This window comes from Carassius auratus, chromosome 47 (genome assembly GCF_003368295.1).
Source record: "Carassius auratus strain Wakin chromosome 47, ASM336829v1, whole genome shotgun sequence".
NCBI lineage: Eukaryota > Metazoa > Chordata > Actinopteri > Cypriniformes > Cyprinidae > Carassius > Carassius auratus.
In genome coordinates, this window is record NC_039289.1 from 7,269,943 (window position 1) to 7,282,157 (window position 12,215).

The 12,215-nt window shown below is 35.8% G+C and overlaps 2 protein-coding genes across 3 annotated transcripts in view; both read right to left on the bottom strand.

Annotated features, from left to right (window-relative positions):
* Nucleotides 1–2,489, bottom strand: part of LOC113064960 (prolyl 3-hydroxylase 2-like) — a 43,331-nt gene extending 40,842 nt beyond the window's left edge. The window contains exon 1 of the mRNA XM_026235987.1: nucleotides 1,875–2,489. Coding sequence (XP_026091772.1) covers nucleotides 1,875–2,282 — 408 coding nt within the window. The 5' untranslated portion in view covers nucleotides 2,283–2,489. The remainder of the gene's footprint in view (nucleotides 1–1,874) is intronic.
* Nucleotides 2,490–5,121: 2,632 nt separating this feature from the next.
* Nucleotides 5,122–9,893, bottom strand: LOC113064612 (claudin-1-like). 2 transcript variants are annotated; one of them, XR_003278854.1, is made up of 4 exons: nucleotides 9,714–9,893; nucleotides 6,725–7,451; nucleotides 5,448–5,529; nucleotides 5,122–5,342 (listed from the first exon to the last, which is right to left on the bottom strand). XR_003278854.1 is itself a non-coding variant. In XM_026235449.1 (4 exons), the coding sequence occupies exons 1-4, from the start codon at nucleotides 7,175–7,177 to the stop codon at nucleotides 5,183–5,185; spliced, it is 618 nt and encodes a 205-aa protein (XP_026091234.1). In that variant the 5' UTR covers nucleotides 7,178–7,221; the 3' UTR covers nucleotides 5,122–5,182. The 2 variants fall into 2 exon arrangements, 1 of the variants encoding a protein (XP_026091234.1); XM_026235449.1 differs by lacking the exon at nucleotides 9,714–9,893 and having other exon boundaries at nucleotides 6,725–6,889; nucleotides 6,967–7,221.
* Between the last annotated feature and the right edge of the window lie 2,322 nt (nucleotides 9,894–12,215).

The window sequence follows — 12,215 nt, forward strand, 5'->3', positions numbered from 1 at the left end:
TCTGTCTGGACTGCGGTCCAGGCACTGTTTTCAATATCGCAATCATTTTAGGATTTTAAGTTGAAGACTGTTACGACATACAAAACACAGCTGCCTTTAATCCTTCGTCTGTGTGAGCCTATTCCTGTTGATATTCTATGAATTAAAGGAGTACCGTGGTGCACCCAAAATTGAGAATTTGCTGAAAATGTATCCTCAGGCCATCAAACATGCAGATGAGTTTGTTTCTTCATTGGAACAGATTTGGAGAAATTTAGCATTGCATTACCTCTGCAGTGAATGGGTGCCGTCAGAATGAGAGCTGATAAACAGCTGATAAAAACATCACAATATTCCACAAGTAATCCACACTACTCCATTCCATTAAATTAACATCTTGTGAAGTGAAGAGCTGTGTGTTTGAAAGAAAAACTTACAAGTTTTTTTTATACACTTCAAACAAGTGCACTGTCCATAATATTACCTTTAACCAGTAAGAAAAGTTGTCTCATCTGAATCAGGAGAAAAATATGCACATATCAGGATTTCTTCATGAGCAAAACCAGTTCTAAACAAATATATAGGACTTTTTTTTTTTCTTTTACTGGAGAAAGCATTATAATGGATTATGTATTTTAGCCCGAAGCAAAGATTTCAAGTTAAAATGCATTACAGATGGATCTGTTTATTACAAACACACAGCTTTTTACTTCTCAGGATGTAAAATGATGGATCGGAGTGGTGTGGATTATTGTGATGTTTTTATCAGCTAATTGGACTCTCATTCTGACGGCACCCATTCACTGCAGAGGATCCATTGGTGAACAAGTGATGCAATGCAAAATTTCTCCAATTTTCTCTGATGAAGAAACAAACTAATCTACATCTAGGATGGCCTGAGGGCGAGTTCATTTCCATCAAATTCTCATTTTAGGATGCACTATTCCTTTAATTCTTAAAAGAGCTGGATTTGAAATATGGTCATGACAACCTATTAAAAATCTAATAGGTGTCAACTATCTAACAATTTACTAAGGTAATGATAGTATCCACACACAAAAAAAATAATAGGTAGAAAGAAAGAAAAAGAAAGAGAATATCACATGGGGGAAAAACAATAATATCGTGTTAATACGTCTTCAAATCTGCAAACCTAAAATATTCTTAACTGGTTAAAAGAAGCTTCCAGAAGCTTTCTGTTGTTTTGTATAATATCCTTGATTAACTGGTTAATGAAAGTGGCTAAAGGTTGTAATAGTCCAAACTTAGTGTTCTGTATCGCACACTTTAAACCGTGAGGCAATTGTAACAAAGTCTGGGGAGGATTCAAATGAATGTGAATCATTTGACGTTATGAGACGTGCCGCCACAAAAACATTCTAGACTTTTCCTCTGTCCCATCCCCGTATGTGGCTACAGTAGCTCTCAGGATTGCGTAACGAGCATTTCGTACCACAAAATACATTTCCATTCCCATTTATTTACGAGGGGGACTAACACAAAACTAAGTCCGTGGTTCAAAAGTTTGTGAGCTGCCTACATAGAACAACTGTAAGGCGCTTATGACCAAAAATAAATTCATTTGATCTTTCAAACGTACATAATACGCAGAAAAGTTTGATTCGAACCTTCAAAGATGAATGAAAACATCCGGTTTGAATGACCTGAGCATGTACAGCATGTTCGATTTGAGCACACATGACATCATAAACACAAATTCCAGCACATGTTTGACTCGAACGTTCGATTTGTTGCGTCATTCAACAGGTTTCACTCGAACAGATACAGTACACTGATGCTCTGAAACCTTCACGCTCTCACACGTGACGCTCAAATACTGCTTCTGTACGCACCTCAGTGCTTTTAAACGGAGCCTTTTTTAAACGTGTACTCACTTTTCTGTAGGCGAGCTGCAGGTAGTTATAGGGAATCCTTCTATTGAAATCTTGAATGACATCCTCACTAACTTTGTGCATGGACTGGGCTCCGATTTTTTCCTCGATGCACTGATTTATACAATGCGCCCTATAGAGAATAACTTCAAAAACCGCATCAGTCCGAAAGCCGTCAAAGCGATGCTGTTCACCGCATTTCAGCCGGCATCTGATTCTGCTCTGGCGCACTTCAGCGAAACTGGTCAGCGCGCCCTCCATGTACCGCACGACATTGCTATAGTCTCCTATATTAAACGCATCCACTGCGTTCTCATAAAGCAGATCGAACGGTTCCAGGGTGGAAGAAGACAGTAGAAGTGAATGGAGGATGAATGCCAATAAGCCGTAGATTTTCATCAAAACATCCATGTTCTGAAGCTGCTGCGCAAAATATAATGCGCTCTGGGAGTGAACAATAAACACCGTCCCGGCGAGTCTAGTGTGGGATCTTACAAAAGAAACTGGCTAGTGAAAGTGACGGCTTGACTAGCGTTAAGCTTCAACGCAGTTTCGTTGTTACTCATAATGAATGGCGACATTTCAGCAATGACCCCCGTCCCTCCCATCCATTCTGTGCGGACTCCTCCCCTACAGCCCACACAAGAATAACAGTTGTCTACCATGACGACCCCAGCTGTCTGACTTCTTATTTATTGAACGGCGTCATAATGATTTAGAACACACAAAAAAACTTTTGAAACACTAACTTAAAGACTTTTCTCTATTACAGACAGAGAACATTCTAGAGAGATCCTCACAAAGCCCTCGAAAGCGCAGACCTCCTGTCGCCGATACAACATCTCCCTCTAGAGGACAGAAATCATACTGCAGCTCTCCTGAAAATCCACAACGTTCAAATCAACCATTACATCACTGCTATCATTAGATTAAAACATTTTAACGAGTAGGATAGGCATATATGCAAGGGATAATTCAGGTGATAAAGCTTCCGCTAAGAAAATGAGGCAACACAGAAGAAAAAATAATAATTAAACACACAAAAAAAGATTTTTTTTGTGAAGCCCGTTGTTTTCAGTGTCTGCCACCTCGATACACGATGACATAATACATGAACAACATCCCCAAAACTGCTCTGAGAGTCACTAGATAAACATTTGTTCGATTCATTTGAGATAAAATTACCGTCGTCCCAAACAAAACCCGTCAAGATAAAAGTTTAACTTGAAGAAATTGTGACAGAAATATATTGCTACTGTAAATTAGAATGCACTTATTAATACTACAACTACTGTTACGACTACTTATAAAATGTAAATTTAAGGAATAATCACACAAATTTTCCTACATGTTTTAATTTTAGCAGTAGCCTAAACCCAGGACTGTGTTTGCCAAATAGTTTATTTTCTATATAAATATATATATATATATATATATATATAATGTTTAATGTAAACATTTGATTACCATTAAAAGTTTTGATTATTACAATTTAATTAAAGCAGAATTTGGTTAAATTATTTTGTTAAACTTTTAATACATTCCTGCAGACTTGTATATGTTTGATGCTTTCAGTTTACTTTTTTTTTTTTTTTTGTGAATTACATTTAAATAAACCATTAAAACAGAAAAAGTCCAGAAAAAATTCATTGTATGGAGAAAAACCTGAATTTGAAAACACATAAAACGCAATTTTCGGGGTGAAGGGGTGAATTTTTTTAATAATATGATTTTCATAGGGCCCTAATCAGTGGACCATCCTTGTACATTTCACCAATATGCAAATTTTTTTGTTACTAATTCAAGCTAATTTTACAGTATATCTGTTGATATAAGATCACAGAGCCCCCTTCCTTGAGACTCTTGAGCTTGAAGACATCTAACAGTAATACCATAGATACAGAAGGTTGGTCTGGGAACGCCCCCAGGAACGCCCCGTCACTTGATGTGAATTTAGCCCGTGGGGGAAAACATTGCCTTGGCGACGATTGAAATACACGGGACAATCACGCCGAAGAGTTGCTGTGTCGTTTTCTGTACCTCCAATTAACTAACAAATTATGAATTTAAGTTCTACAACCTTCCTAATAAACATACACAGCCGGAAAGGATTACAAAATGGCTACAAGCAATAAATTGTGAGGATGATCAAGGGAAGGTGGAATCCCAAGTCTAAGCATATGTGTGTGTGCAGTCGGCATTTCATCACAGGCAGGCTATATTAACATCGTGTTCATTATTAACGCTATCAAAACTGTGTAAGGTTGTTTCAGAAAGTGGAATGCATGTATAATTAGCCTTATCATTCTACCTTAAGCAAAACTATGTAACGTTAGCCTAGTGTTGAACATAAACCCAGTTAAAAAAGCATGTGGACACGTTACAACTTAGTTTGGTGTCAGAACTTTTACACTTTCATTCATAAATTCACCCCGTCTGTGTTTGCGAAACGATTGAATCGCGGAATCCAGTCAAAAATAGAACTTGTTGTATAGAGCAGAACGTCACGGGATTTGGCTATTTTTGAATGAATATATCTATATTAGGGCTGTAAAATGAATCAAATATCGATATGGACTAGTGTATATGAATATTAAAGTTAAAAGAGACTACAATTGTACTACGTGTCTCTGGGAATGAGTGCTCAATATGTGCATTTTGCCATTCAGATACACACGATGCTCGCAGTGTTTTCCCCCACGCCGGCCACGTCCCCAGCTATGACTAGATGCCGACTGTATCTATGAAAAATATTAAAATGACATGATTAAAAGCATAGTAAATGTTTGAGTCGCAAGATGGCGCCAATAACACATTCAAACCAGCGTTTGGCGCTAAACCAAGAAAGCTTCACGCAGAGACAAGAGAGACATACTAGGTTAGGCTACTGATTTTGATTTTTAATAGGCTACAAAAAAGTTCAATACTGAAATTATTTAATTATAAAACAACCAAACAAGCATGAAAACCTAAAGCTGTCTTACAAGCTTAGAATCTTCTTCGTCTTTAAAAATACATAATATAGTACAAAAATCCCTAATACTGTAACACTATTACTGGATTATAACGCCACTTTCCTCTGTGGTCAAGCCAGAACTGTTAGTTAAGCAATCCCAGCCTTCTCCTTTTCTAGCAGCTAAACTGATTCACAGGTCAAAGTTCAATGTCGCACTCTTCCCACACATCTAAACATACATCAGAAGCTGTTAAATCATAGCACGTTGATGTTAGTCAGCAAAAATAAGAACAATATATGCAAAAATGCAGCAGTTAACGAGAGTTCAGGTGGTATTCAGAAGGTCTCACGATCATTAAACATATTCTTTTCCAGGATTTATGGAGACCGGACGCTTGCTGAGAATTTTGTTGGATTGTAGATGCGTCACGCTGCAGGCGCATAAGAGGATGCCTCCAAATAAACAAAGCACAGATGCGACAAATGCACCAATCAGAGATCTGCCGACCACATACCTACAAAGACCCAGCACAGGTATCAGTATTGAACAACTTTTAGATTCCTAAAGACATGATGCTCCAATGAATATCAGAAGATATATGAAACAGAATAACACCTACCTATCCGTCTGTGTCTCATCCTGGAAGAAAGCATCAACAATTTCATATATAAACCAGCTGGTTATGCCCAACGCAAACATACCTGGTGATAGAAAAAAGAATATATATATATATATATATATATATATATATATATATATATATATATATATATATATATATATATATATATATATTCAGCTTTGATTGACAGAACAATAAGGTTCAAAATAATTTAACTGTAATTTTTCTGTAATATTATAAATGTCTTTATCAATGTATTATATCCAGCAAAAAAGTATTCATTTGTACCAAAAAAAAAAAAAAAAAAAAATAATAATAAAAATTCACCTTTGATAAATAGAATTTGGAAAAAAAAATATTTAGCAAAATTATAAATTTCTTTACTGTCAACAAAAGTATTAATTTAACAAAGTAATCCTCATAAAATAGTGTTCCTTTAAAGTTTTCTAATCATAAATGCATGTAAATGGTTTCCAAAAAAATATCATATTAGTTTAACTTTAAAGGGATAGTTCACCCCAGAATTAAAATTCTGTCAATAATTATTCACCCTCATGTCGTTCCAAACACGCAAGTCCGTCCTTCATCTTCGGAACACAAATTAAGATATTTCTGATGAAATCGCTGAGCTATCTGACTCTCCATAGACAGCAACGCAGCTGAAATGTTCCCAGGTCCAGAAACATAGTAAATAAATATTTTTTTGCGCAAAGGAAACAAAAATAACAATTTAGTCAACTATTCTTCTCCCCCGAGTCACGTCTTCCACCATTTTAGAAAGTATTACAATTCATACGCACGCTTTCCTCTTAGCTTAAACAATGATTACGCAGATTACGTTTATGCACGACCCCCCCCCCCCCCCCAACACAACCCCAATACATTGAAAGAATGGTTGAGTAAATAATGTTTTTTTTTTTTTTTCTTCGTGCCAATAAAAAAATCGCTGAAGTTGAAGCCACTAATGTCACATGGACTGTTTTACCGATGTATTCTACGCTTCTGGTCCTGGGAACATTTCAGTGGCATTGCTGTCTATAGAGGGTCAGATAGCTCTGCAACTTCATCAAAAATATCTTAATTTGTGTTCCGAAGATGAACGAAGGACTTGCGTCTTTGGAACAACATGAGGCTGAGTAATTAATGACAGAATTTTCATTAATGTGGAACTATCCCTTTAAGTAACAACCAAGAACCATATAAAAAACACTTCTATACAAATTAGGTTTCACTCCAGTTTCTGGCTCCGGTTTATTTGGGGTTTTTGAACTCACCACCACACACAGAAAGGATTCCCCCTAAGAAAGCAGCTCTATCTTTCAGCTTCTCGTTCTCTTCTATACATCTCGTGGACTTGAGACCAGGAATGGCCACCAGTGCTGCAAGGCTTGAAAAGACGATGCTGACGATCATCATTGCTCGGCCCAACTGGATTTCATCTGCAACGACACACAGCAGCGGTTAGAACAGAAGTCAGACGACAGATGGATCCACAAACCACTGGACAGATACTCACAGGTTTGATGAAGGAGAGAATTGTAGTTTGTGCAGACCGCAACAGACGACCTGTCTACCGAGCACTGCATCCACAGTCCTTCGTATTTTTCCTGAGAAACAGTCTTGTCGTTGTCATGTCCTAGGATTTTCCATTCATTTGTAAATGTGCCTATAATAAGGCCACATAATCCAGTAACGGACAGAATATAAGCGACGATCTGAAGAGCCATGGATGGATTAGAAGACCAATGCACAAGTGGATTTACTCAAAGAGTTTTCTGTCTGTAATACTGCGTGTCGACTGAAATGTAATGCAAGCTGAGAAATCTGGGCTGCTATTTATTATCGGGAGAGTAGGTGGGAATCAATCTTGTCATTCGTAGACAGGACATTAGGTCAGATTTCCCTGAAAGCAGTCTGGAAATATCCAGCTTGAACTCGTCTAGGTGTGAAGTAGCGGTCAAAGCTTTGGGTTGGAAAACAGAAGGTTGTTGGTTCGATTCCCTTAAAATAAGTCAATCCAGATAAAAACATGCTATAAATAAACTATTGCAATTTTCTTCTGATTTACTAGCATTGAGGAGGTAATAGATGAGTAGCGTTTCATGTGAAATGATGTGATAACATTCAAACTGCACAAATCAACACATTCCTTCTGGTGATAAACGCATCACGATCATGATGAATCTTCCGGTTTGTTTCACTCCTGTTTACTATTGACACATCCAAAAGATATATTTATCATTTCCATTTATAATCAGGTTTCCTCCTTTTTGTGGGTTGTGATTGTAACACGAAACAAATAGGTTGGTGGGCAGATGGAGACTATGTCAAGTCAGGAAGGCGATTCATGCCGTCCACTATACTACGACAAAATGAATTACCTTTTTTCTCAATTCTAGAGCTGTTTTATTGTTAATTTAGAGGCATTTTCAGTATTTCTTACCTCAATCCTTTGAATTTCTGAATGATCATGAATTTAAAGACTGGTAAAAATTCAGCTTTACCATCACAGGAATAAATTACATTTTAAAAGAAAACGGTTATTTTAAGTTGTAACAATATTTTATTATTACTGTATATAATAAATGCAGCTTTGATTAGCACAAAGACTTCTTTCAATCTTTGAAAAACATATACAAATATTAATTATAACAAACTTTTGACCACCGGTGTATGTGAGTATTTATATCTTTATCTACAAGGATTTGTATGTTGCTGTCTTTTTTTTATTATTATTCAGATTTTAACTTTATGTGAAGGTCTGGATAAAATAACCTGGGAAACATTTTGCAATGCCTATTCTTTTATTTATTGTTAAACATCCCTTTTTAAACTTTCTAAATGTAATTTATTTTAGTAAAACACCTTAAAAACAACGAAGAACTGCTTTTTGTTGAGACTCGAGGCGTACTTGTTTGTGTGACACTTTGAATTAAACACTGGCTTTAAAGAAAGCGAAAGACTCCAGTGTGATCTACTGCATGCGTTGGCTCTCACACAAAAATGTATTTCAGTACTCAGTATGCTGACTGTACAAACACATACTCTTTTTATCGTACGAGTCATGTGTTGCTGCAATTTCCTGTGATTTCATTCTGTTACACCTCCTCAATAAGCCACAAGATTTCAAGCCCATTTTTCTGTTCCAGGCAAAAAAGGACAAATTTGATAATGTCTTTATATATGTATATGTATGTATGTATATATGTGTATATATATATATATATATATATATATATATATATATGTATATAAAATGGCGTTATCTAGTGCCATCTTGTGGTCCTTCTTTATTCTGTCTGATTGAAAAGCACATTTTCAGTGCTGCAAAGCAAACTGTTCACTCACAAATCATTTCTTCTGTGCACATTCTTCTAAAATAGCTTCTTCTGTGCTCAACAGAAGAAAGAAACTCATCCAGGTTTGGAACAACATGAGAACGCGTAAATCATTATTAGGTGATCTATCCCTTAAAGTTAGCATAATAATAAAAAAATAATCTGCTTAAGAGTGGCTGAATAAAGAAGAAAATGACTCTTTGACTCATATTGTACAACTGTTCTTAAAACGATAACTATATTGTCCACACCAACAGATACACTATTAAGGCTATTATAAGTTTTTTGTAAATTGTATTTCCTGCTACTTCAAATACTCAGGCTCTTAAGAATCCACTAATTTCCAGTCCCAAAAAAAGAACTATCTATCTATCTATCTATATATATATATATATATATATATATATATATATATATATATATATATATAGTTTATATATAGATTATATATATATATCTAAAATCTTTAGAATAATATATATATATATATATATATATATATATATATATATATATATATATATATATATATATATATATATATCTTTAGAATAATAGGCTATATTTATCTTATCAGTTAATAAAATAAATTTAAATATAATTATATACTTAAATAAAATATATACTTTATCTATTACATTAAACACTACTTATTTGTTTATATATATATATATATATATATATGTTTTTCTGGAATTTTATATATATATATATATATATTAAAAATGTTATAATTTATATAAATTATAATTTTAGCATTAGCAGGGTTAATTCAGAATAATCAGGGCATTTCCGCAGTCATCTCGATGGCAGGATGTGTCCCAAAATGACTTGCGTTCACCCGATAATGTTTCTTAATTTGCGTTCGGATCTTAATGGAAATAGCTCTAAAGTGTAAGCGGACAAGCAGTCAAACGTCAGTTACTTGTTCATGTGAGAACTCATGGTGTGTGTCCTTCAGGACTGCGTCTGCCGCTCTCAAACCAGTCCGATGTCATTCCTGGAGACACAGCCCGGGGCCCAACGACACACAACTGTGGGAGTGTATGTGGCTTTCTCTCGCTCTCTCTCTCTCTTTAAAGCACACTAGTCTGGTGTGGACTGAACCAGAGGGATTTTCGGAGGGAGTAGGCTAGGTTACCAGGCCCTATAAACACCAAAGAGCAAGCAAATAAATCAATAATAACCTTCAAATCACTCACTTATAATTCCCTCAGCATAATATGATGTGGAAAGTGTGGAGGAAAAAATAAATAAATACATAAATGCTCACTTAGCCTAGGCTTTAAGTTCGAATCAAGTTTAAGGCTGGATATCCATCTCTGTAAAAGAAAAACAAAATAACCAACAGGGTGGACTTATTTTGTAGAAGCCTGATCAGTCTGTTTTTATTCAAACAGAATAAGTTTTTACATGCATATCGAACCTGTTTGAGGCTGATCTGCAGTGTGAGGCGACACACCCTCATGTGAGCACCTGTACCGGTTTTTCCTGAAGATGTGCCGCAGGCTCAGCGGCCCGAACAGAGTCAACGACCAGAAGAACGCAGAGCCACATTCACACACCCACAGCCTCCACTTCACACTCACGGACGAGGACAGTGTCGAGGCGAGAGGTGGAAAGCTGTCTGGAGGGTGTCAGCTCTGAGTGCTGGGTGTTTCGACAGGAGACGAGGGCTCGGATCGTCCAGGTGAGCCGCTGTCATCACTGACAGCAGGGTTAGTGGCGCGTGGTTGTGCTGACGTGCTGTTAAATACGATAAAAGTTAACACTTACAAGTTTATTTTATAGAGCCTAGGTGTACATGTATGGTGGGTTCCTGTGCTCTTTCCTGGAATGTTATTTTATTTTATTTTTTTTAGCCCGCATGTATACCTCTCAGGGCTTTGGTAGTTGTGTCGCGTCTCACGATGCGTCGCGTTTTTAAGATGGCGCGTCAGTCATGCTGCTGTCTGTTCATAACTTATTTATTTTTATTTATGTGGTCCGCAAAAGGAAATGAGAATCCAAGAACGACAAGAGAGCAATAATAATAATACAAATAAATAATAGTAATAATAATAAAAGGCGCAGGGTGTGTGTGTGTTGTTGTTTTTCTAAGTTCCGCAGTAACCTTTACAGCTAAATCACATTTATAAAATGGAAAAATAATACATAATAATAATACAACAGAAACCGAAAAGCAGTAGGCTAAATAGACTCAGAAAGGCGTCTGTAATACTTCAAATTATTTTAAATTATATATTTTTTTATCAGAAAATCAGAATTTTCACTGTGATAAATTGATTTTAAAAGTACAGATGTTCCATATAATTATTTAAGGCTATGTAATAAAAAAAAGCATGAATTATTACTATACACAAACTTTAAGATTTGTAAAATATAATCGGAAGAAGTGATAAAATGTTGAAATAAAACTGAGAAATAAAAAAAAAAAAGTTTCGGCTGAAATATTGCAGCACTGCAAGATGCTTGAAATGTAATATTCAGCACCGATGCTCAAAGGTCATTTCCTGTTAAAGCTATACGGTTCTGTTCAAGTGGACATGTGGATGAAATTTCAGAAACATACTCCTGGTCTGTTTCAGATGTTGCATAAAAGCTGTTTCCCAGCAGTTTCTGACCTGCAGTGCACACTGCTAGGAATCGTGGCTGAGATGAACCGCAGGATTTCAGTCATTGTTTCTAGTATTGTGCGCTGCAGACATTCAGCTTTTTACCATGGACTGCCTTGAGCCATATGCACAATCCCAAGAAGAAAAGTCTCGAACACAGTAAATGTATGGCACACATATGTACAAGAAGTACTCTTGGCTGCCGCTGGATGGCAGCAGAGCTCAAGGAGATTGAGGCAGAAGCACAGGGGAGGCTTTCTGTCACCTGTGAGGATCAGTCTTCGGCATGCAGGTGAACCTGCCCAGGAGACCTTGGCATTTACACTTCCTCATTCATTAGTAATTCAGAGCTTCATGCACAAGAATTAGCATTTCATCATGTATTTCCACTGATCTTAAAGCTTCTGTTTAATTGCTGTTGTCTTAAACTGGGTAGTTTTATGAAATTGTTAAGGATCAATGACAAATAAAGATCAAAAAGAAAAATATTGGGGGGAAAATCTTGTATATGTAATATATAGAATTCAAGTTGTATATTCATGATGGTGTTGTGGTTTTCCATATATATATATATATATATATATATATATATATATATATATATATATATATATATATATATATATATATATAAACAATCATTATTTTACTTAAAAAATATATTTAAAAACTTGAGCAAGCTCGCCTTTGTGATATCACTTCCTGTTCTGGTTTGTCATATGACAACAAAATGGCTTACTGGTTAGTGATTATGCTCTTTAAATCATTTTTAAATTAAAGTGCTTCAAAACTTAATAAAGAAATAATACAAT